The sequence below is a fragment of the Gallus gallus genome, chromosome 1, assembly GCF_016699485.2.
Source record: "Gallus gallus isolate bGalGal1 chromosome 1, bGalGal1.mat.broiler.GRCg7b, whole genome shotgun sequence".
Classification (NCBI taxonomy): domain Eukaryota; kingdom Metazoa; phylum Chordata; class Aves; order Galliformes; family Phasianidae; genus Gallus; species Gallus gallus.
Genome location: NC_052532.1, coordinates 84,248,463 through 84,274,696, shown reverse-complemented (window position 1 = coordinate 84,274,696; position 26,234 = coordinate 84,248,463). Strand labels below are relative to the sequence as shown.

The following is a 26,234-nucleotide window of genomic DNA, read 5'->3' as shown; positions in this document are numbered from 1 at the left end:
TGCTACATGTTGCTCCTCAGTTAATCCTGGCTTGCATGGCTTCTGCTGAATTTGACGGCCTAAATGGATCATAGAATCATTAAGGTTGGAAGAGACCTCTAAGATCACCTAGTCCAACTGTCATCCTATCCCTATCATGCCTACTAACCACATTGCTCAGTGCTACATCTATGTGGCTCTTGAACACCTCTGGGATGGTGACTCTGCCACCTCCTTGGGCAGCCTGTGTCAATGCCTCACCACTCTTTCTGGGAAGACATTTTTCCCAATATCCAGCCTAAGCCTCTCCTGCTGCAACTTAAGGCCACTACCTCTTGTCTTAAGGTACAGAAGCACCAACGTACACTGCCCGAGGTGAAGTCAGCTGCTGTCAGCAGGAAGGGGACTGCCTGCTTGTCCTGTGCCAAGGCCCTGTGATGCTGCTGCTGCCAGAGGTGTAAGCCCTGACCCTCAGTGCTACTGGCCTTGCAGCAGCTGGGCTTCACATCCTACAGCTCCTCATTCCAGCTTCTTCCCTTCCTCCTTCCCACCACTTGCCCTGGCAGGAGTGGCTTGTCACTGGTCTCTCATCTTCAGGCATCCGAGCTGCATTGGTGTGTACCGATGGAATGCCCTCAGCTGGCTCTGCTTGGCTGTGCAGTGAGCGTGCAAGAGTTTTCTTCTTACTGTGTTAAGTGGTGCTGAGGTATTCGTCACCTGCAGCTGCTGATCAAAGAGGAGGGAGACTTTTCCTTGAAAATACCTCCCTGCAGATTAAACAGCACACGTTGCCTGAGTCGATCTAATTTTTAGCAGACTGCCGTGAATCTGTGAGCCTTTCTCTTTTTAGAACAGTATCTGCAGCTTTCCTTTTAAGATAAAAAGCGAGAAGAAAGTCAAGCTGACAGCAAAAATAATTCCTTATTTGTATATACAGTTTGCATAAAATGCATTCCAGCAGTGTTTGTTCTGTCAGCCGGAGAACAGAACTGTTTCTTTTATACTTCTGTTTTTTGGTCTGTGACACACTAGGCACTCTGGAAGAGAGTGGGAGCCTGGCTGGGTTGAAGCAGTATATAAACGGTTCCATTTTTGGTGCAGATCTAACATCAGAATGGACATCTTTGAGATGTCAGAAAGGAAACTAATTATGGTCATGAGTTTTGAGCTGCCACCCTCTCCTGGCAAATGGCCTGGGTAATTGGAAGCGGTAGAAGAATCCACGCACGCTCTAATCTTGCTGGGGGAAAAATGTCATCTATCATCAAATAAATCTTTCTCTTTGCCAAATGAATGCTGAAATGAAAGTTCTCTAGCATTTTCTCTAGATTGTATGGAAATAATAATCCAAAACACTAGTAGAATAAGTTACCGTGTTAGCACTATGTTTGTGCAAGAAGCTGCGAACAAAGTATCCAAGAAAAGGACTTAAAACTGAAGAAGCAGGCCAGCGTTTGGAGCTCAGAGATGTATGTTGTCGACATTTCCTGTCTGTCAGGTACAAAGGCCAGGCTTACCTGGGATGTCTTTTAACCTTAAAAACTATCTACTGTGTGCTGGAGTAGGAGCCATCTCACTGACGCTTGTACATCTCTGGCAGTGCAGGGCATGACCTGCTTGCAAGTCCAGATCCCAGGCTGATGCAATGGGGATTTTTAGACTTTGTGTTGCAGGAAATACAATCCATTAAGTAAGATCTTAAACTGAGGATGCAGCTGGACTTATTACTTCATTTCCCCAGATCTTTGTATTTGCGGTAGTTTTGTTACTTTTGTTTCTTGCCATGGTAAGATCTGATTGGTCTGATATTTCTTGTTTCTTCTTTCCAGGCTGTTTTGGACATGAATTATACCTGAATCCTAAATTCAAGCTTTTCTTTCTGGTGTTCTTGTTATCTTAGTATTAAACAGAAGCATATCTGTTTGAAGAAGCCCCTTTTGGAATATAAGCACATAATGAGTGCTTTGGATATCACAGATGCTTTGTGTGGTGTGGCACTTCCTAGAGAATGGCTTAAACTGAATGATTGTCCTAATGAATTTAGCACACTTCTATTGCTGATCATAGCTGTATGATAGCAGTTGCACGTGGAGATCTGAGCCTTATTGCGCCAGAAGCTGCATCTCCTGTGGGGAGATTCTCAGTCCTTAGGAGTGGCTGGGAGGCAGTCCTCACCCCAGACACTTCCAAAAGCAAGTGAAGACAGAAAGGGCAGCAGGGTGGGGATGGTCCCTGCTCAGAGCAGACACGGCAGAGCAGACACGGCAAAGCAGACTGCCTGGTAGTCAAGGGCAGTATAGGCAAAGGGAGAAGTACATCCTGTTCTACCCACGCACATGAGCTCCATTAAGAAATGTACTAATGGGGATCAGAGTGGACAGTAGCTCTAAGTTTTGCATTTAATGATTTTTTTTGTTCTTTGATTCATATGTTAGTGGTTTTTAAGTTTTAAGCAAACACTTAGAAAAATCATTAATGCTAAAATGGGCAGTGTGCAATAACCGTTCTTCTCAGAGCTTGCTCTGCAAAGCTTATGGGGCTTTTTACTCATTCAGCTTTAGAGCTGGTGTCTTCGAGTATAGATTCTTCTGCCTTTAGCAGCAGACATCCTACTCCCATGCCAAGCACGCTGTAATTTCTGACTGAGAGGCCCCATATTTTTATAGACCAGCCCTTCTTTGGAAGATCTGGAGCTTGTGCAGCATATCTCTGCCTCTGTACATTTACCTCAGCCTTCTTTAAACCTTGATGAAGGTTTGGCTCTAACTCTGGGGTGCTTACTGTCCCACGGTACCCCCAAGGGAAGGTTTCTAACATCAGAATTCAAAGTGATTTGCTCAAGCTATGATATTATGGATATGCTTTTCATTGCGGAGCTCCTTTGTCCAACTCTCCTCTGTTTGCATATAATCTTTTTTATCCTTAATTAATCTGATTTGCACAAGCCTTCTTCATAGGAGGCAAGGACATTTTTACACTTCTCCAAGTCTGAGTCTGGTGGTGTGGCTGTAGAAATACTGTCAGCAGCTAATAATAAGGAACTGAGAACAGATGCATGGTTTTCAGAGACTGCTGAAGTCAAAGGACCATGGATGTGCTCTCCAGGAAAAGCAGACATCTCTTCAATTTCATCTTGCTAACAGGAATCTAAAGGCTATCTTGGGGCAGTTTTGTTTGTTTATTTATTTAGTGATACATCATACTTTCTCACCAGTAGCTCTAGGAAGAGGTTAACTTTTCATGATGTTCTACTGAAATCCAACTGGAAAATTTCTGATTCAGGATGTTGGTGGGTTTTGTTTTTTTTTTTCTTTTCAGTGAAAATATAGAATGTTTGACTGTTCATGGAGAATAGCTCCTTCCCTCAGAAATGTCAGCCTTTCATACAAATACACAGAAGTTGAAATTCGTTATTGTGCTACTTCTGTTGCTGCTTTGCATTTGGAAAAGTAACATTTTAAAACCAATGAGTACTGAGCCAGAAAGTCAGGTCTAGAAGCATGCCCAGGAATACAGTTTGCAGAGACTTCTTTTTTTTCCCATAGCTGTCACAAAGGGAGCTGGGGCAGCAGTTTCCCAGCCCTGCTCTTTTATTTCTGTCTTCCAGGACTCTAGCAGATAAGCTTTGGTAAATCATGCTCCAGTGAGATAAGATGTCACCTTTCTCTTACTGCTCACCCTCTGTCAGTTTGCTGGAATTCATGGTCCTGTAACAGAAGTGGCAGATAGAAATACATACCTTTTTGTCTCAGCTACTCCAGTGAGGCATATTTGTCTGGTGCATTAGTTTACATTCCTAACAAAAATGGATTTGCTCTGCTTTGCTGCACTTGAGAGCTGGAACTGCAGACAGATACACTAGTTTATGCTGGAGTAAAGCTTGTGGAATTACAGCAGAGATGGATCTGGCCAACTCTAGTACTCTGGACTTGATCTCAGTAAACTTGAATAGGCAGGTAGAAATGCAGGCAGGTGCTAGGTAGAGGTGGCTTAAATCTTTATATCTGTGAAATATCACATCAAAGAAATTTCTTAAAAAAGTCACATGGACTGTAGTTGCTATTAAGCATTCTTGCTGCAGTTAATGTTGAACATGCATTTTGTTGGGACTGAACATGCTTAAAAAAATTGTCTCTAACTTGGATCATTGTCCATGTATCCCAGTTCATTGCAATATTTAAACAACTACTGCTGAAGACTATAAAATAGTTCCCAGTATTGCTCCCTCAGTACAGTCTTTCTGACTTAAGGGAGCCAAGTGTTGATTTGTTGTTTATGTAGCAATATTAAAGTGTCAGGTCTTTCCCTACCCAAAAATAAATAAATAAAATTCTGAGAAGACTGTAATTTCTTAATCTCCAGTGATGTTCATACTTCTCTTGAAACCAGAGAATCATCCCTAGTGATTGAAGCCCAGAGCCTTCAATGTACTTCCTGGGATCTGTTCTATAACCGTATCTCTGTAGGCTTATGTATGACTGGATATTCTTAACTGTATGCCTAAATTTTGTGTGGGCTTAGTAAAGATGGGGAGTTGGAGAACAGTGTGCGGGAATGGATTTGTTCTGGGGTAGCACTGCTTTATGTAGTTACGTTTCAAGAACAGCACAAAAGGCCATTGATAGGCTCTGCTAGATTCTCATGCTAGTGTTTTGGTTTCTCTTGTTTTTTCCTTTGCCTTTATAGTCTCGGGAGGAAACCTTCAAGCTTCTTTGGACAATTTAGAATGGTTTCCCTAGAGATATTTCATTAATGAAGCAAGTGCTGTTTTCCTCTGGAGAATGTAGTTTAATAAACTGTTGGTGTTATCTGTTCTTTTTTCCCCTCTGTAGCATTTATCAAAGAAAGTGCCAAGCATAAAAATGAATCAGTGAAACTCAATCCAAAGGTTGCTTCAGGGATGTGCTCATCTGCTCGGTCCTACTTCTGACTCCACTGAGATAAATGTGTTCAGGTTTTACGTAGCTGACGTTCCATGATTGCCCTTCCAATATCTGTCCAACCCTCCTTTACTCACGAACCTGAGTACTGTGTATAGGTGTGTGGCAGAATAGGATGAATGACTTGAAAGAGGGTGACAAAGAAAGCAGCAGAAATGACTGGGACAGTGGCACAAGTGTGGAACAGAATGTATGGTAGGAAAAAGAATGGGGAAAGCAATCACTGAAGCCTCCTCTTCCTATGTCATCTTACACTAGTTCTACACAAAGGCTCACTTTGTGTTCACACAAAACGCAGCCGGCTTCCTGTAGAGTTTTGTGTAGGTGTGGGGATCTGTCCGTAGAGCTGCCTTCCACTTAATGCTGCTGAAGGAAAGGGACAGTTGCCAGGAGAGAACTAGGGGCAAATAAAAAAACTAATGTAGAGATGTAGCCACAATTGCAGCACTCACCATCAGCAGAGTACAAGCTCAGCTCCTATGAGAGAAAATAAGATGGCCTTTTTGGAGACTGAAGAGAGAAGCTGGTCTCCAGTACAGGCCAGTGGTTTGGCAAAGGGAAAGTACCAAGTCAGCACTCTAAGCTGTTGCTATTTTTTTTTGTCCCATTTAAGGCTCTAGAGCCTATATTAATATTGGGAAAATACCTGCATTTTTAATAGGCTTTTTATCCATCACAGAATTATAAAAGCCTTCAGGGAACATCCGCTGCCTCTGGGAAGGCTAGGGAGACTAAACTTCAGATTTCAGAGGCTAAGATGAGGAATCTGCTTGACAGGGCTTTAAAATAAGTCACAGTAGAGCAGTCATGCTTGTGAACCTGAAATAGACTGCCAAGGGAAAACACCCTTGCCTACTCACTAGAAAAGCTCAAGACGAAAATCTTGGTTATCGCTGTGCAGCTGAGCAGTCCATTCAGCTCCTCTGTGGAAAGTTAAGCTGGAATGTCAGCAACAAGGATTTAACTTTGGCTAGTTAAATCTCTATTTATAGATCTATTGTATCGATATACCTTGTGGACTGCTGTACCAATTCCTGGCAGTGTGCAGTGGTAAGGATCTTACCATGCCTGTAGCTATTTACATAGATAGAGGAGGTTGAAACAGTGCTGGTTATTTCTGAAAATTCATCTGATAAAAATGTGTGCTTCTGTCTAGATAGTGTGTATCTGCCTAATACACAATTTCTTTTGAACTTCTTTTCAGAAATTGCCAGCAGTTCACAAGCACTGCCCTCAAAGAGGATGATGCTGGTGTCTTGGATTCACCAAGTATCAATGTATTCAGTTGCATTTTGGTTATGTCATTTGAGATGGGATGCTCAGTTTCTAAAAGTACATACAATAAGGGCAGAAAGAGATTTCAGTGGTGTAAGCAACTTTGTTATATGCTAGGTGATGTTTACTGAGTTTTAACTTAGTGTAATAGGGCTTGCTGCAATACCTTAGAGCTTTTGAAAACTTCCTTTGCCATGAGTTACCTTAAGGTTTGCCACCTTAGAAATGAACTTAAACCAAAAAGTACTTAGCCACTCTGGCTAGAGATGATCTGCATGTTTAGTGAATGTACCACTGACCTAATGAAAAAAGACAAATAATTTCTCACATTTTTGAGACTCTTTTTTTTCCCTTCCTGAAATTTGAATCTTAGGGGAAAAAAAAAGTCATTGATTTACAGGGTTGAAAAAAAACTGTAGGAAGAAGCTCTGAAAACACTTCTCTTGCTAAGAGCCTCCCTTTCCACACTCAGATGTGAGTTCCAGTGCAAAATGAGTGCCAGACACTACAGAATCCGAGCATAGATTCGTGGCTGATTTACGGAGGACTTCAGTTCTACCTAAAGACATTCACTCCATTTTGAGGATTATAATGAATCAAAGCACAAAACAATGGATAATCAACTCCACTGTCAATCTCATACGATCAAAGCAGTTTTTTTCTTATGTTACACGCGTTTGTTCATCATTTGTTTGGGGTTCTTTTTAGATATAGGAATCATTTCTGTCCTTTAATGCGAATATACATACAAAATTGTTTGGAAAATGAATAAAAAGGATCTATATTGAATGGACAGTAAGAAAAATCTTGCATTTCAGACAGATCAGAGGTTTCTGATAGATCTTTTTTGGAGGTGGCTGAGACCTGACATGTTTAGAGAATCCACTAAACAGTAAGTAAGCAATGGATGACTTATATTACTTGAAACTCTTGTGTAGTGCTTAAGATATTTTTAATTAGATGAACTGCTATATAAAACAGTAATAAAGACAAGAATCTGCAGACTAGAGTATTTTTCAAGACTATTAAGAATGACTTGGAACAAAGACTCTTGACCTGTTCCTAGCTCTAATGCTTACAAGCAGTTTAACAATAGATATGCCACTCAGATTCTGTTTTATTTTAACCATTACATTATGAATATGTAAGATTTATCAATACCTAACTGCTGGTATTGTCATTAAGTTTTAATAGACATTCGCTATGCAACAATGCATGGTCAGGTAGGAAAGGCTGCAGAAGTGTTACTAGGTTTTACAGCTAGGGGGAGTAGAAACTCAACTTTTTTGACTCATGGGAAATCATGAAATAAAGGAAAAGAAGTGTTTTGTTTCCATTGGGAAACAGGAAAAAAAGCACAACTCTAGAACTTTCCTTACAACCACATTTTTTCTATCCTGAGGCAGGGAGAAAAAAAAAAAAAAGGAGCCATTTTATTTTAAACACATACTGGCAATAGTTCTGGGGATTGTGCAGGCTGCTGCCACGAATTTAAGGACAACAGGGATGCCTTGGAAAGTAGAGTGTATTTGGTAAACCATGATGATGCTGACACGAGCAAGGATTCTTTGGGCTTTCAGGGTCCTAACGTTAAAGTCTGTGTGTTCAGCATTCCGTTTCTTTGGAGGAATCCTACATTATCTGCTTATCTAGTGCCAGGGACCCCAAAACTTCAATGATCTGGAATGGTGGGTTTTCAAAGCACACAACTTCAAGAAAATGATGGAATGTGGGCTGTTGTGGGGCCGCATGCAACTCATACATGGTCTACTCAGTCAGAATCACAGATGCTTTGAAGTGTTACCGCCTTCCCTGCTGGTACCATGGCATGGGCAACAGAAACTCTGAGAAAACAGTTAGGCTATAGTTATCTGCACTTCCCCCCCTTTCACTATAGCATGTGCCACTGAGTTTTTTGTGCTGTTTGTTGTCCATGGGACAAGTCTGAACTTGATGGAAATTTGTGGAATCCTGTTGGAGTCCGTATGGAGTCTCTAGGAATGTTTTTTGACTAGTGGGAAGGAACCAGGCAGTGAATCAAGAAAAGTCTTTCAAATTGTGACATTTCCATATTGAATTTTGATCTTAGTGGATCATAGTTTTCAATGCTAGAAAAGCCATGTGGGGCTCTAGTTACAGTGTTGAATAGAGCAGCTTTAAGTCAGCGCTGGTCTCCATTAGACTGATTTCAAGACAATGCTTTTAGAATTCTCCAGCTCACAGCAAGCCCTTAGTATTTTTCTTTTTCTGCTGAATTGTTGGAGAGCACTGCTGTTGAACAGTTTCACACAGCTGTTGAGTTTCAGTATTTGTATAATTCCTTGTGCATTCATATGAAAGAAGTAAGCCTTTGCTTCAGAAAGATTTGTAGGGAGATGCTTTGGGTGAAAGATGGTGTAGGTGCAAAATAATGGTAATAAAGTTCTATTGTACTGGATCTCTAACAAAGGAATATTGGTGTAACAAAATTCTTCCATTTATTGTACTCTGCTAAACAATGGGCAATATAATGATATGAAGAAAAACAATGGACTGCCTTGAATTGAAAATGAGAGAGGAGCAACTTTATCTTAGCATTGATTACATAAGTAAACATGGAGAAAGGGCTTGTCTGCCTCTGGCAAATAGCTGATATGTGTATTTCAAAATAAAACATCTTTCTCTTGTCAGTAGAAAGCATCCTATTTATGTTACCAGCTTGGCTTTTCTCTGATACTCATTACATGGTTTAGAAGGGAGAGAACATTATATTTTGAGTCACCTGACCATAGCTGGAAAGTGCATTGCGCTCACAAAACAAGCACAGATTGAATATTCAGCCTTGCATATACCATCTTAAGCTTCTTCTAAGCTGTAAAAAAGATAAGGCTTGTAACGATTGCTATAGAAACACTACTGGCATCTTTGCTGTTGCAGCCCTTGGCTGCTTTTCCTGTTAGTCACAAGCTGGTGACCACAGAGGCTATCCCCCATATGAAAAGTAATTTGGTTTTATAATTCAAAATACAGGTATTGAGATGATCTATAGACTCACAGGCCTGCAACCTGATGCACGCTTTCTGCCTTGAAGACCTTCAAAACTAGCTTTCCTTCTCAGGATTCACGGTGGTGTTGAATGGGTACCAGTTGAAAGAGCTAGAAGGGAGATTCTTTATAAAATCTAGATCCACGCTGCCCAAAGTAAGCTGTGAAAATACCCAGAGGAGGTTATGAAACAGAAAAAGCTGAGAGATCAGCAGCAGCAGCTCAGCTTATCCAGAAATTGTGCAGGAAGGTCAGTTCTAGGTCCTAGAGATAGCTCTAGAGCTTTCAGTGATGTCCACAAGCAGCGCTGGTGTGGATAGCTGTCCATTGACCTGCCAAAAGTGCTTCCTTCATGGTTAACGGTCTGCCAGCTGTTTTCTCAAATCCCTGCTCCTACTTACCTACATAAAGTATGACAATGCTACTGATAAGGGAGTACAATTCTTTTAGCCTGTTGTCAGTCTCTCATACATCAAACAAACCCCGTGTATCATGGTTTGCTAAACAAAACTCTTAGTTTTCAGATGTGGACTGTACGGTTTAATTGTTATGAAGGATCTTCCTTGTTACCAGTAGCAACTCAAATTGTGTTCAAGTCCGAATCATTATCAGCACACAACACACTAGAAAGTAGGTTGTTTTCCTCATCACATCACATATGGGACTTAATATTTTTTCAGTGGAGAACTCTCCTACTGTATAGTTAATAAAAAGAAAAAAAAAGTGCTTTTGATGAAACCGGAATCATTTGTGTAAGGAGGATAATTTTGCTTATGCTTAGCTAAGCAAGTAGAGTTAGCAAAGGATGGTCACTGGCATAATAGCTTTGTAGAGGCTCTGATAAAAGGACTGTTCAACCTTCCATCCCAGAGGAAGCACATACAACCTGAATAGTCACTGGGCATACCAAAGGCATGCTCCTTCTTCCCACAGAAAGATTGAGCATCACTACCAATTTCAATGTGTAGGGTATGCCTGTAGGAGTTTATGTGGATGCTTGGACTTCCTTCTTGACCTGTTAGCTTGAGATCAATTCAGCATGTGTTTTCAGAGTTAAGGGCAGAATGAACAATCTCAAAAGTAGCATTAGTCTCCCACATCCAGCTCCGTAAGATTCGAATCATTTCTTTTGAAATGTGAAACGCTTTCCAATAATCCACACTTGAGCAACAGTAAAGAAATAATCAGCTACAGCAATCATGATTTTGGCAAATGAAAATTACTGGGACAAATTCAACAAGTTCTTCATCTGTATTCTGGTAAATATGTGCTGGCATTGAAGGGAATTTAGTTCAAATAAGAGGGTAGTAATTATCTGGTGCTGCAGGACCAAGCGAATAATTCTGAATCTGGTTTCCATTTGACTGCAGGAGCACCAACAACATTTGTCTGTCACAAGGATGACCAAGAAGCTGTAATTGGTGTTTGCCAAATAATAAATAGCACCAAATGAACAGGCAGAAGAACTTGATTGTGTCCCAGAGTCACAGCTGAGCTGAAAGATAAGCATTAGAGAAATAAATAGCACTGCATATTTAGTTCATAAGATCTAGAATTTGGAAAGAGAGTCTGGCAGCATTTTCAAGAAAGTTACAAAACTTGGAAGATGAGTATTTTTGCTTGTGTTCGTTGTGTTCTAGAAAGTATTTCCTCTCTTCCAGAGATGCCTGCAAAGACTGCTCTTGTGGCAAATGTGAGCCCCATGTGACAGTGGATATACTTAGAACAGGAGGCTTCATGAACCCACCCTTGGTTTGTGCCAGCTGAAACACAGGAGAGTTTTTGTTGTTTACCATGAAACAGTGAGGATAGATAGGGAGTGTGGCCATAGAAGATTAATCTGAGATAACAGATGTCAGATGAGAGATGAACTAATTGCAGTGTTAAGGCTGAACAAACTGTGATAGTACTTTCTTCCAGATGTCATTAATTGATCGTGGGCCTAAACTACAACAGTACAGACTTTCCCTCCCTTCCTTCCCTTCCTCCTTTGATGATGTGCTGTTACAAAGGGAATTTGCATTCCTTGGGGGCATCCTACTTCATTTAGCAGGGTCTTTAAATTTGTAAGGAAATAATTGTATGTTACTTGATTTATTAAATATATTTTTAATTGACTTCTAGAATTACAAGCTTCCTAGGTTTAAGGGTATTCTTCCTTCTTTGGTCACTAAGTTCTCTAATCAAAGAACTAATTATATTAGTGTAAGCCTGGGCAGCTCTTGAACGTTTGCTAAAAGGTATATTGTGGCTAGGTGATCATAAGTAATACCTCCCTGTATTAAGTTACAATTCAAAAGTGCGCCTCAGTGTGCTCATTTTTTCTCCCTGCTCTTCAGTGAGCGTGGTATCTGTGTGTTTTGCTGGTGGTGGTAGTTGTTTTGTGGTGTTTGGCTTTTTTTGGTTTTTTTTTTTTTTGAGGGCAGTGCCTGACAGGGATCAGAACAGTGCACTGAACACTGAAGCAAGCTGCATCCTGCAAGATAATTTCCACAGTTGTTGAATAAAAATGAGATTTTGTTGGACCTTCCCCAGCCACCCTCATGCAACAATTGCTTTGTTCATTGTGGCTTCCCTCTTTGATATATTTTCCCCTCCATTAGACCCCTACTGCCAGCCCACCACTTTGTTGTATGTGTAAATGTCAAGTGGCTTCAAAAATGAATCAGAACACTATTTCTGCTGCTCTCAAATATCTATAATTACCTCCATTTCTGTACTTGCCCTCTAAAATGCTCTTGGTGCTTACTTAGTGGGGGCTAAGCTGGACTAATTTAGTAATAGGCCAGTGCAAAGTGAATTACTGGAACTTACTCAGTTCCTCAGCCTGATTTCAGATTTTTCACATCCTTCACTAGTTGTAACAGCTAATATGTTTAGTATCTCATCCCACAGCATGTTAGCACCAATGCCAGGATATGGGAGGTTTTGTGAGAATACTCTTTCCGCATTTGGACTCAAGTTACACCAAGACACAAACTTAAAAACCATTTTCCAGGAAAGTAATCTTAGTCATTTCTTTAATTTTCAGGCTTTCAAAGGTATTTTTGAATTAAATATGGAATTTAAATTAAGATTTTAATATGAAATGCAAATACAGACAGTTGAAGAATTTAAATATTTCAGGTTTTTTGTGGGATAAGCTGTTTGTATTCTCAATTCAATCACTAAGCTGTTTGTATTCTCAACTTAATCACTGGCAAAGATGAACGTGAATTTTCAAATTGTTTTGGCCTACCTTTTATTTCAGTAAATAAAATAAATACATTTCAAAGTTTCAATAACAAAATGTCCTCTTCAGCTCCATAATCAGTATTCTTTATGAGTGAAATAATATGCTGTGGCTTCAAGGAGCTGTTCTGGCTTATTTGGCAAGCATGTATTCACTCAAAGAGCTGTCGTCTTGCAGAACTCAAACCCCATCTTTCCACCCCTCTAGCAATGGCCAGTATGATGCAGGCATTCTGTCATGTGGTGCAATTACAGCTGCAGTTATATTAACGTTCCACAGTAGTTGTTCCCAAAAATTCAAGTGGAGGCGTAGGGTTGAATGGAGCCTATGTTTGTACAGAGATTTCCTTTCTACCTAGTGAACAGTGGTTTCACACAGTTGGGATGTGTAGTTTGTATACCGTGATGGCTGCTCCAAAAGTAATGCCTCCTCTTTTATTATGTTGGCCAACAACATCAGAGGCAAATGTTCATGGTATGACAGCAGAGCTTGAGCCTTCCCACAAATATTTCTTTACATTTTGTTGCTACAGATAGCAGCAGAGGGACCATCTGACAAAATGGCATCTGACATGGAAGTGTGTATGAAGCAATCCTCCATGGCACCCATTGACATTCTTTGGCACTTATTGAACATTTATGGAGACCAGATGGTGGATGTGAGCACAGTGAGGCAGTGGATGGTGTGTATCAGCAGTGATGTGAAAGACAAGTCACATTCCAGACAGCTATGCAGATTTTTAGAAGGATGGCATGCAGGCTCTTGTTCACGGCTGGCAAGAATGCATAGCAAATGGTGGTGACTACGTTGAAAAACTGTATTTTGTAGCTGAGAATTTGTTCTATCAAACAGTGTTATTGTGCTCTTTGCGTCTGTTGTAGTTTCCATGGAAATAAATACAAGGCATTACTTTTGGAGAAACCTGTGTATTTCCTGCTATATTTAATACCATGTTTAGCTAACTGCTGTTTGCATTGTTGCCTGTGTGTAGGTTTCAGTACATCTGTGGCTAACAGAGTACATCTGGGAGAGACGCTGTGTGATTCTGAGTACACTTAACTTCAGAAGTTGTCTCAGGAAGGGATGTGGTGTTGGGAGCCATTTTGAAGATACATTTTGGGGAGCATCTGGTGCTGGGAGAGACGGTAGGTTTGGGAGTAAATGGAGCCTTATGAATGTATTTGGAAGATTATGTGTTCTTGGGAGGATTGTTAGGAATGGAAAATGATCCTTGGAGAAAATGCAGTCCTTGGGGAGTGCTCTTGGGGGTCTTCTTGGACTGACTTTGCCAAACAGCGTTGGATATTGTGCCTCTTGTGTGTGTTAGGGCTGGCACTTTTGACTGCTAGAAAGTTCTTTGTTGACATGTCTTTTGCCTGATGTTTTCATGGCATCTTGCACCCACTGGAGGTCAGTCCTCATCTTGCGGTGTGCTGTAGTAAGGAACCAGCGGAGAAGCAAAGCCAAGCAGCCATTATGCTTCTGCTTTCTAACATGCAATGCACTGTAGAAGTTGCAGCAAGACCTTTTAAATTAGCTTGTCATTGCATACACCATACAAAACCAGCTAGTCATATATTGCAGATGCTTACAGCACAGTCCTTGATGGTTTGATTTCATGGATTCAGCTCTGGCTGACAATGAATCCTGAACTTGTGAGACTGCTGGTGCAATGGTGTTGGGATTTCCTGTCTTCCTTTTGGCTTAAAAACCTGTGTCTCTCGTTGTTGTGCGCAGTGAAGCTACCAAGCCAAAAAGTGGCCAGGATAGCTGTGATACGGAGTTTAATTTCTGGTGGTTTCTATGTTAAGGTAGATAAGAAAGTGATTAATGTGAGCCCCTTTTCATGGAGTTTGTGTTGCTATCCAGTAGTCATGTCCCTTTTTGCCAAAATGGGTAATAGAATAGTGGGAAGGGGCTAGATATGAAGAAAATGTGAATTTTGGTGACAGCCACCTCCTTTCTGTCCATTACGTGTTGGTGGCCACCTTGTGAAGGTTCTTCCTGCTCAAACCATGTTGTGGTTGACGTTCTCTGAAGTAAGTTTTATTTTAGCTACTTTTCTGCTGTACTGTGCTATCTCAATTTTGAACATTGTACATAAAACGCCCCGCAGAGACACAGAATAAAAAGGTTAACTCTTTGACCAAGAAATTACTGAAAAACAGTGAGCATGCATTCAGGAAAAGATATTCTTGTTAACAGAAATGGGGATGAGGTGCCCCAACCACCCCAGGCTATGTACATCAGTGGTCACTCTCAATGGTATCTTTAGAAGCGGCTCTGGAAGGGGCACTGCACATCCACTTTGTGGAGTGGCACTCGTCAAAACTTTTCTGCTTTCTCCTGGCCTCCAGGCAGCTCAGGCTGATACCACAAAGTTCATGGGACACCTGAGGGAAAGTGCAAAAGACACTGACCTGCAGGACAGAACCATCTCCACAAGTCACACTGGGAATCATGCCTTTTTTGCCTATTTTTTTTTCCTCCAATTGAAAGCATGGATGGCTTGATAGGAAGGAGTGGGAAACAACAGACATAAATAGCTCCTAGTAAGTGCACAGACATCACAGTAGGCAGTAAGAGAAAACAGGAGAGTGTGCCTGAAACAGGACAAGCATTGCTACGAGAAGACCCTCAGTCATACCTAGAAAGCAGTCAGGTTTACTGGAGTGCACGGCAATGATGATGCCCATTGTAGCACTATGCATTCTTACCATTCCATGGAATTCAAATGCCCAGCTAAAACTTGACAACCACTAGCAGTGTAGTGGTATTACTGGTTCCTAAAAATTCACTTGTGGAAGCTTAGGGGGCCTCTAGGTTTATGGCACATCTTTTAAGCCTCTGCTACCTCAAGGTAATGAGAAACTTGCCCTAAGACACACACAACAAACAGAGGTATTAACTCAAGGGAGAAAGCGAGCTGTTAAAAGACTTAATAAGAACTCAATGGCAGCTAATTCATACTACTTTCTCTGCAACAACTCCCTGCCACTGCTTTTCTATTTGTTATTTCCCTACCTTTCCCCTCACCTTTTACTATACTGGCTTAACATAAAATTTGAATTAGTGTCTTCTGCAGCAAACCTCAGTAACTCGGGTTAAGTAACGAATTCATTTGCGATTTAAATACAAGGTTTAACTTTCCAAAATCCACGTGATGCATTGCTTCACAGAGAGGAGACAAGGAAAGTATTTGTATCTCCTCAATGACTATGAATTTCATGTCATGGAACATATTTGACAGGATAGCCTCACTGATGCGTTCATAGCTGCACAGAGATACTCAGTCCTCTTTTTCTGACATAGAGTCTTGAACAATCTGTTAAAATATGATCAACTGGTGAAAGCACAAATGATGGCGACTGAGGGCATGCAAAAAATGATCAAGGAATCAGTTCATCACTGAGAGTTTGAGGCTGAGTGTTATAATGATGGTTTCAGTGAGAGCTGATTGTTATTGTAAATTTAACCAGTTCCATAATTATAAACAAACAGTGAAAACAGTACCACTGCAGTTACATAAGTTTGCTGCCAGGAAATGTATTTTATGCAGAAAGCCCCCGTGCACAGAAGGAGCATGTCCTTACTCCCTCTGAAGATGGTGAAGCTATAAATGTTTAGAGTACTTGAGTCCACAGTGTTATCTGCTGTTTTTTTTCTCTGCTAAAGGTCCTTTTCACAGCACATCCCTTCTGTCCCTTTGGTTTGGCAGAAGACAAACGATCGAGTTGTTTCAAATGTTGTTGCCCACTGCTCTGCCATGTGTATTTGGAGAGTCCCCTCTGGCAAAGGGAACCACAGGTCTTAGAAAAGGAGTCAAAGAAAATCAATGTTCATACTACTGGACTAAGTCTAATGGAGGATGAGCAAAGGGAAGCAGTCACTATGATCCCTACCTCATCTGGGGAACAAATGAGTGGGCGGACAGGTGCAAGGAGGTCATCAGTGCAACCACAGCCCAGACCTTCAAAAGTACCTTGGAGCCTTCCGTTTTTCCTAGTGAGATGTTTCCTAAGGATGATACGGAGACTAGGACTGTGGTCCTTACTTTCCTCCAACGCAGCGGCAGCGCTCTAGTTCTTCATTTTGTACTTGCCTTTTTGTGTGTATATGTGTGTGTGTGTGTGAGAGAGAGCAAGACAGAGGTTTTAGTAATATTTTCCATTATTTTTAAAGCAGTTTGAGAGCCTCTGGAAAAGAAATAGGCAGGACTGGTACTACTACAAATAAAGCTCAAGGTATATGTAGCTAGAGATGTAAAGAATAGCACAGACCTGGAACTGCAGTAAGGACAGGGGTGAAATAGACAGGGAAAGACAGAGAAGTCCCTGGGGTCTAGGCTTGGAAGAAATAGATGTGGAATGTACTGGCCAGACATAATTTTCTCCCAAGAACAGCAGAAGGGTCATTACAGATCTTGCAGTGTATAACAAACAAGGTGCAATTAAGGAGGATGATTCATTCTTAGAAACTATTATTAATTAGTTCATGAACTGTGATGAAGATGAAGATGAGAACATACAAAATACGAATTGCTATGTGATGTTTAATTAATATATCCTCAGGTTATGGTTCTCAAAATAATAATAGAAAAATAATATATTCACTGAGAGATTAATTCCGTGATAAGATACTACTGAGTATGAGCTTTAAAGTCCTGCTTGCCAGAAGCATATTTTACGACAGTTCTGCTCTCATAAGTGGGAGCAGATTGTATTTGTCTGAGACAACATACCACAGAGATACTTTTGAAGGTAACCTTGTTTTGTAGTCTGCTAATATTCTGATAATGGTGAAGAGAACGTGTTTCTGTTTTCTATAATGTGAGGGATTGGGGTCTTCTTTTAGGCGATTCAAAATGATAGAAAGCTAATTTATATATTGGCATGGTCTAGAAACATCTCAGGATTGCTTTAAACCTGTAAAGCTCTTCTTACCAGGCTTGTAACATTTATTCTATGTTCTAGTGTAGATGCTGAGAACTTCAGCTCTGTTTTGTCGTGTGACATATGCAGTCATCCTTTTTCCCTGTCTGAGTAGTAGCACTGCTTTAAAATCTTCTGTCCTGCATAATGAAATGTGAATGCATTTCCTCATGCAGTCCTTCATAGGACTAAGCCAAGGCAAGACATGAGCCACAGAAGAGAAATTCTATGTGCAGATATGACCAGAGCTGCGAACAGTCAGGCCTGGCTTTTAGAGGTATGTGATCTTATTTCTGTAGCATTGTTTGGAAGTGCTGTAGTTTCATGTGCATCACTGAGAGGTTCTGTAATGAAAAGCCCGTGTTTTAGACACAACACAGGCTATGCACATGTGGGTAATACAGTGGAAATTTTGTGCCTGAAGTCTCTATGCTTATAGCTGTCCTCCAGCCCTCAAGTTCTCTGAACAGCAGTTTTCTCTCTTTACCCACAGCTCCTGTGTATTTGCTTCTGATAATGTGAGGGTCATCATTGGGCTGCTTGAGGCCTGACTTGAAGTACCCAAACTTTTGATGAGGTGTTGTCTCAAGTAAAGGGTTTTATGGCTGAAGTATGATATAGGAAGCTCAGAGTCAGGTTATTTGAGGGGGAAGTAGTGTCAGCTCTTGCTGGCTTGCCCAAATGACTTCTCATTCGAACCATCAACTCAGCATGTGTTTCAACAGTCTGCACTATGTACAAGCAGACAAATGTGTGGTCTGATTTGAGGCTTAGAATAACTTTATTAATATTCAAAGTTCATTAGTAGAATATATTGAATTAAAAACAATAGACATGTACAGGTACTTTGTTTTCTGGGCAGGGAATTCACATGAGTTGGTGAAGCATTGCCTCTAGCCATGGTTTGTTCTTGTTTCTTCCAAGATAAACAGTGGAGAAAAAAAAAACCAAAAACAATTACTTTTTTTTTCTTCCCAATTCTGTTTCAAATTAAGGTGTAACTGAAGTAACCTAATGAAAGTCAGAGAGTAGGATAAGTCTTCCAAAGTACAAGTCTGAATAGAGTTGCATTCTTAAACTTGCCCTGAATTTGCTCCGGGTCATCCCTTGGTGCGAGTGTGCATACATCACAGCGGCCTGAGTCTAAAATCAGAGCCAACAGTACAATACTGCGTGTAGAAATAGAAAGCCCGAGGATCTCCTTCTGAATGTGGCGCTGCTCAGGTGACTGCCTGATGCATGAGGTCAGCTTTCTTATAGTTTATGTAAGTTTGAGTAACCGTAAAATCATGCAGAAATCTTCTGGATCTCGGCAGTCACTGCAGAACATTCACCCCCATCAGCTTGGACATCTACTCTTTTCCATCTCTGTGAGAGGTAATTTTCTTCCCTGTAACATGTGAAACCATCTACTGTTCACCCTTAAATCCTATACTAGTCATGACAGCAAAGATGAGAAAATACTTAGATTCAGTTGTAAATAAATATTGACAAGCATTTCAGACAATAAATGGTGTAACAGAGTCCAGCTATAATATAAAGCCGGCAGACATTCAACCAGTGATTAATAGATTCCTACAAGTTCGTGTTTGCTCAGACAATTTATTGCCAGTAGGAGTTAAAAGCAGATACCAAGGCTTTCTTCCCTGCTGTGTGTGGCAGTGATGACTATTCCATTTTGTTGGCCTCAGGTGCCTGCCAAGGACAGGATTATCTTCTTCTGGTAGTACGTCTTCTGTCTATTCTCTTCATAGCAGACTGCACCCATTTCTGTTCAGGGTGTACACAGATCCTGATACCATTTGCAGTGATAAACCTGCAGGGGGGAGGAAAGCCAGGCAGCCATTAAGTTCTGGTCCCCAAAGCCAGGTTTGCTGTTATTTTTTTTTTATTTTTTTTTTAATGAAGAGCATGAGAATGAGTGTGGTAAAGCCATATTGCATGCTAGAGTTTAAAATAGTTACTTGGCATAACAGCAGCCAGTAATATCAGTTCCCTATTCGTGGCACGAGTAAGTATGTAATATATATGGTTACATGCATATATGCTGATATTTAATTTCAAATGTAGCACTCCTCATAATCTGAGAATTTGTGTGAAATTATGATGCTCAGTTATTTCCTAGGAATAGGTATCCTGGATTTCATTAGAAAAGGCATGAGAGATACAGAGGCCAAACACATCTCCTACCAGGCATTCCAGTTATTCCTTACTCTTCCATTGGACCCTTCCCCTTGGCCCAGTACAGGGGCCTAAGCCCTCACTGGGATTTCTTCTACCTTCTGGGCAGAAAGATGTAGTTATCCAGTGAGACTTCTGCCAGCTTTCATGAGCAACATGTGTCTTCAGACTCTCTGTTCTGCTACCTTTTGTCTCTCCCCTTCTCGGTAGGTGACTGACTGCTTCACAGGGAACTGGAAGGGTGACCTGAACTAGCCTGAGTCTGCAAGCTGGGCTGTCAAGTGTCTTCTGACACCTTTTCCCTTTTTGATGGAAGCTTGTTTGCATAGTTGAGTCTGGAAGTGGGCTGTGCATTAGATACTTACATGACAGCTTCTACTGGAACTTTCTGCTTTTCATAGTTGACAATACTTCTGATGTCCACTTTCTGTGTAGATAGATTTACGCAGGATAATTTGCGCATTGACTGACTTGCAACGCTCCCTACAAGGGGAAGGACAGATGAATGACAAAGGCAGTCAATACTGTATTCACATTTTAACCACAAAACGTTCTTCTAAATTATGAGTTCCAGCTGATTTCCAGCTATGGTTTGAAGGCGAGCATCTCATGAGATGTGCAGACAATACCAGTGATACAAGAGAGCTCAGGATGTCTTTTGTGAGACATCCTGCTGTCTCTTAAATGCCATTGGCATCTTCATGGTAAAATCATCTACATATAGTGCCCATATGAAGTAGTGCATCTTTTCTGGATAGATTTTTGAAATATCACCTAAATGTGATGCAGCATTACTGTCCCTGCTATCCGTGTGAAGGAAAAGTAAGTAAAGCTTCTTCTTTCTCATCTCAATAGGCATCCAAAACTAGCATTTAAAAACACACCAAAACACATCAACACACATACTAACTGTTGAAATACAGGAGATTCAACTGGCAGAATGCTGACTGCATTGCACTTGCTGCAAATCCAGTATCAGATTCAATAGAGTGCTAACCAATCCCCTCTTTCCTCCAACATTTGCATATGTTTCAGGGAAATGCAATTGTGATTAATAAGGAGGCTGTATTAGTATAAAATTCTCTGGGCAGCTGTCACATTACGTAGTAATAATGAGAAATGGCTGCCTAAGTGAAGCAAAGTACATATATATATTACTGGACACTTCTGCTTCTGGTTTTTTTTTTTTTCACCCATCAAAGATAGATAGGTTTGGAAAGGCACAACACGACAACCAGAATGTGGCTATATTCTGAGGTTTATTCTTGAGGAATGTATAGAGAATCTGGCTTGAGGAGCCCAAGAGTAGTTCAGGTACAATTTGCTAACCATAATATCTGCCTTGAATAATCTTATTATCTGTGAGCTTTTTTTATTTGAAATAATTGCAATGTGCAGTCAGCAAACACATTAGCCTGCAGAGAGGCTGCAGCATGGCCAGTGCATGGCTGCACGTAGAACTGCTAACTCCTGGGGTTTTGTTTGCCTGAAGGAGTTTCTTCTGAGCTTGCATTACTCAGAAGCAGTGCCATATGTTTTCTTGCAGTTCAGTACAAGAACATACCTTACTGCACCCCTCAAATTGCTTTTTCAAAATGTAGTATTAAAGAGCTCAAAGGTAGTTGCACAGTTTTTATTATCCCCGAAAATATCCCTTATACTAAAGCCTTAGTATCCCTTCTACTACATCATTTCCAGGGAAAATGAATAAGGAATAATGCAAGGAATAGCCATAGCGCTTCTGAGAACAAAACCAAACCATATATCCTGGAGCATGGCAGTACAAACTGTCAGTTGGTAGCACTTAGCTACGTGTTGCTGAGATGAACGGCAGCAGCATTAATCAAAATATGAGAATGTAGAAAGATCTAGCTCTAGGGGCACTAACATACTCAGCATGTGGATACATCATTTTATGAATGCTTAGCAGGTCTCAGTTTGGTTTTCATGTGGTTTTGTGAACTGTTCTTATATCTGCATGTTTTTGTGGGTTTGCATACGGCTTGCATGAGTGTTTTCTGTGATTTTTCTGTGCTCTTTTGCTAGTTGTGTAAGTGTGCTACATGTAGTACATTTACATGATACACATGGCTTAATCCAAAAGTCATGGACATAGACATCACTAGTTGTAAGCTCATTCAGAACATGACTAATAAAAATGGTTCATTTCAGTGCACATAAGTGATCTCCAACAAGGTATTAAATTGTATGAAACCTGGAGGAGAAAAATCCTTGTATAAATACCTTGTTTTCTTTGCACTTTTTGTTGTCATCTGTTCATTCCGAAATACTTGTTTAGAAAGAAGCAAACATTCGATATGCAGAACTGGAAGAACTTCTAACACCTCAGGGCATCAAAATTGTTTATTACTATATGGTCTGAGAAGGTTAAACAAAAATTGAAAACGTATATATGATCACAGAATTTGTCTGAGTTGGAAAGGACCATTAAAGGTCATGTAGTCCAACTCCCTGCAATGAACAGGGACACCTAAAGCTACGTCACGTTGCTCAGAGCCCTGTCTAGTCTGACCTTGAATGTCTCCAAGGATGGGGCATCTACCACATCGCATTGCATCTTTAAGCTGTCATGGTTTTGAGAGAGAAGGCACAGAAGCTCTGTAAGGATTATAAGCCATAGAAACTCTCCTTGCATTGAGGTAGAAGCCAACCTATTAATTAACAGAATGTCAGATGAAATTTCCCATAAATCCCCATCTGCTTTAGCCCCTTTTCCTTGCAGCTCTGATCTGGATTTCTTGCAAGTTTGATCTCATGCATCAGCTCTGTCTGAGAATAAATCCTGCATAATTCTTCAGAACAGTAGTGCAATGTAGAGCAATTCCTTTCTTAGGTTATACACTTACCTTCTGCCGTGTGCAGAGCGAAGACGCCAAGCCAGACTATGACCAGGAGAACTGTGGCGTGGAGTTTCATCGCTGGTGGCTTCTCTCTCGAGGCAGAAAAGAAAGTGGTTATGGTGAGGTGCCTTTCACAGAGTTTATATATTGTCAGTCAGTGGTCAGTTCTTGTGTTCACTCTTGGGGCGTCATGGTGGGGTTGAGTGCAAGTGGAAAAAGTTGAGTGGCAGTACTTTTTCTGGTGACAGAACCACCTCCTTTCCCCCACCCATCCTTCACTAGCCCCCCTGTGAAGGCTTTTCCTGCTCAAACCCCACTGTGGTTGCACTTGCTTCTGTGCTGCAAGTTAGGTTTATTTCAAGCTGCTAAAAGTGAGAGCTCTTGCTCTGTAGTGGAAACCTTTAACAAATGTTCCTGTCTTTTCACGCCTCGAGTTACAGTGCTGTAGCTAAGCCTGACCACAGAGGTACAGAGTAACATTCAGGCTTACCTCTTTGACCAATGGTCTGCTTGAAAGGGAATTGTGAGCTAATGGATGATAGAAACAGGAACAATTCGGCTTTTTCCATTGTAGCTGTAGATTGTTCTTCACTTCAATGTATAATTTAAGGTGCAGCTTTGGAGTGCTGTCAGTCCCATCTCCTGTGTGTGTTGGAGCTTGCCAAATCGTAAACAGCCATGGGTGGGAAGTGATAGGACCAGGGGGAATGGTTTTAAACTGAGACAGGGGAAGTTTAGCTTAGATATTAGGAGGAAGTTTTTCACTCAGAGAGTGGTGACACACTGGAACAGGTTGCCCAGGGAGGTTGTGGATGCCCCATCCCTGGAGGCATTCAAGGCCAGGCTGGATGTGGCTTGGGGCAGTCAGATCTGGTGGTTGATGACCCTGCAGTGATCTGGAGCCTCTGAGGAGAAATCTTCCTTGATGCCCAATTGAAAAGCCACACTTTTCAATCCTCCAGAGACCCAGCTGGGCCTACTATCAATAGGTGGGAACCAGGCTGCCTGATGCATAAAGCAGAAGGCAGTATTTAGAACAGCTGTCAGTGCAAAGCCTGGAGCAGATGGGAGTCTGTTGTTTCATCTCAGCAAGTTACTTCCAACTTTTCAAGTTCTTGATAACCTCAGTATAAATTGCTTTATGTGGGGAAGTACAGTCCTTCCCTAAGATTGCTCAGAAAAATTAAGATGAAGCAAAGAAGTGAACTTGCTTTGTGGCAAGTTTTTCCCATCTTCATATTTCTTATTTGCTGTGGCCTCCAGGGCTGTCCTTCTGTGAACCTGATTTATGTCCAGTAAGGTCTGTCTTAGAGAAGAGCTTAATAATGTGGAGTCCCCAAGCTTTGTGAATATTTAGTGATCTCTGATGATGCAATGTTGTATGAAACTCACTTTTTCCCATATAATATAATTATGGTTCTGCAAAAGCGAAGTGCAAGATGATCAGATGTCTGGTCTTTCTAGTTTCTTGCTACTAATTCATATTAAAAAGACTGCTAATAAGTGCCCAGAGGACTTTTCCTATTACTGCTTCTCAGCTCTAAGTAAGTTGAATGCTAATGATCGTTCTCCTGGGCTTGATTGACTCTTGTGTGGTTCACTTATTGTAGGATGCTTTCAAAGCTTGCTGGTGTGAAAAGATCACTTGCAGCTTGTGATAAAACCATGGATAAGTATGATTGTTTTGATTGTACAGTCTGAATTGTGGATAAAGGTGATTAATTTGACGATGATGCTTCCCAAACTCTTGGCTACAGGTCTGATGTTTTGCATGCTACAATAGCTGCCCTTCACTCTCTGCTGTATCTCATGGCTAACGCGTGTCCTTTCTGCCTAGGGAGAGCAGATGCCTACAGCGGATAGCACAGATGTGGATGTATAGATGTATCAGTACCTAACCTTTGGAGCCTACACAGCTATGAAAAACCACAAGCCTTGAGTTCATATCTCAGGCTTCCTGTAAAATGTGGGGTGAAAACCAGTCACCTACAACTGGAGCCTGAGGTTCTAGAAGGTGGCTAATAAATACCAAAATTAAGACATTTAGGGTTGTGGGAACGACAATTTCTGACTGGGATCTGCAGCCCTGAGGCTTTTCCTGGAGTGCTACTCAAGCTGCTTTCCCAGAGCACAGCTGGCTGGGCATGGTGCAGTGGGGCACTACTCTGTGATGACCAAAGGCTTTGGGTTAGAGCTTGTTCAGGATGCTTGAGAGCTGGTTTCAAACTTTTCCTCCACGTAGAGACTCAGGATGCTCAAGCACTCTCCACAGCCCTTCAGCAATTCAAAATTAAATGAACAGCTTTATATACTCCCATATTCTAGAAACATCTCAGCACTGCTTTCAACCTGTAAAGCTCTTCTTACCAGGCTTGTTTTAACATTTATTCTATGTTCTAGTGTAGTTGTTGAGGACTTGTAGGATAGTCCTCAACAGTAGGATAGCGTTGTTCTACATGATGGAGGCTCAGTAGCCTGCCTTGGCTCTGTTTTGTAGTGTGACTTAAGCAGTTATGCTTCCCTGCCTGAGCAGTAGCACTGCTTTAAAACCCAAACCCCAAATAAGGGGTTTTACAGCTGAGAGTCAGGTTATTTGAAGGGGAAATAGCGTCAGCTCTTGCTGGCTTGCCCAAATGACTTCACTTTTGAGCTGTCACCTCAGTACGTGTTTCAACAGTCCGCACTACGTACAAGCAGACAAATGTATGGTCTGATTTGAGGCTTAGAGTAACTTTACTAAAAGTACTGAAATTCATTAGTAGAATATATTGAATTAAAAACAACAACAGACATGAACAGGTACTTTGTTTTCTGGGCAGGGAATTCACATGAGTTGGTGAAGCACCAACTCAGATATTCTCATAATCTGAGAATTTATGTGAAATCATAATGCACAATTATTGCCTAGGAACAGATGTCTTGGATTTGATTAGAAAATGCATGAGAGATACAGAGGCCAAACACATCCACCAGGAGTTATAGTTATCCCAAGCTCTTCTGCAGGACCCTTCCCCTTGGCTCATTTCTGTGCCCTATGGTCTAGTGTCCTAGAAGGGTCTACAGCCCTATAAGAACCTTCTGGCTCTGCCCTAAGCCCTCCCTCAGATTTCTTCTGCCTTCTGGGCAGAAAGATGTAGTTATCCAGTGAGACTTCTGCCAGCTTTCATGAGCAACATGTGTCTTCAGACTCTCTGTTCTGCTACCTTTTGTCTCTCCCCTTCTCGGTAGGTGACTGACTGCTTCACAGGGAACTGGAAGGGTGACCTGAACTAGCCTGAGTCTGCAAGCTGGGCTGTCAAGTGTCTTCTGACACCTTTTCCCTTTTTGATGGAAGCTTGTTTGCATAGTTGAGTCTGGAAGTGGGCTGTGCATTAGATACTTACATGACAGCTTCTACTGGAACTTTCTGCTTTTCATAGTTGACAATACTTCTGATGTCCACTTTCTGTGTAGATAGATTTACGCAGGATAATTTGCGCATTGACTGACTTGCAACGCTTCCTACAAGGGGAAGGACAGATGAATGACAAAGGCAGTCAATACTGTATTCACATTTTAACCACAAAACGTTCTTCTAAATTATGAGTTCCAGCTGATTTCCAGCTATGGTTTGAACGCGAGCATCTCATGAGATGTGCAGACAATACCAGTGATACAAGAGAGCTCAGGATGTCTTTTGTGAGACATCCTGCTGTCTCTTAAATGCCATTGGCATCTTCATGGTTAAATCATCTCCACATAGGTGCCCATATGAAGTAGTGTACCTTTACTGGATAGATTTTGAAATATATCTGAATGTTGTTCACTATTA

General features: G+C 41.2%; 1 protein-coding gene across 1 annotated transcript; it reads right to left on the bottom strand.

Moving 5' to 3' along the window:
- Nucleotides 1-18,143: 18,143 nt before the first annotated feature.
- Nucleotides 18,144-22,539, bottom strand: XCL1 (X-C motif chemokine ligand 1). Its single transcript, NM_205046.2, has 3 exons — nt 22,430-22,539; nt 19,928-20,045; nt 18,144-19,197 (listed from the first exon to the last, which is right to left on the bottom strand). Exons 1-3 carry the CDS (start codon nt 22,497-22,499, stop codon nt 19,092-19,094), a joined length of 294 nt encoding a protein of 97 aa, NP_990377.1. The 5' UTR covers nt 22,500-22,539; the 3' UTR covers nt 18,144-19,091.
- Between the last annotated feature and the right edge of the window lie 3,695 nt (nt 22,540-26,234).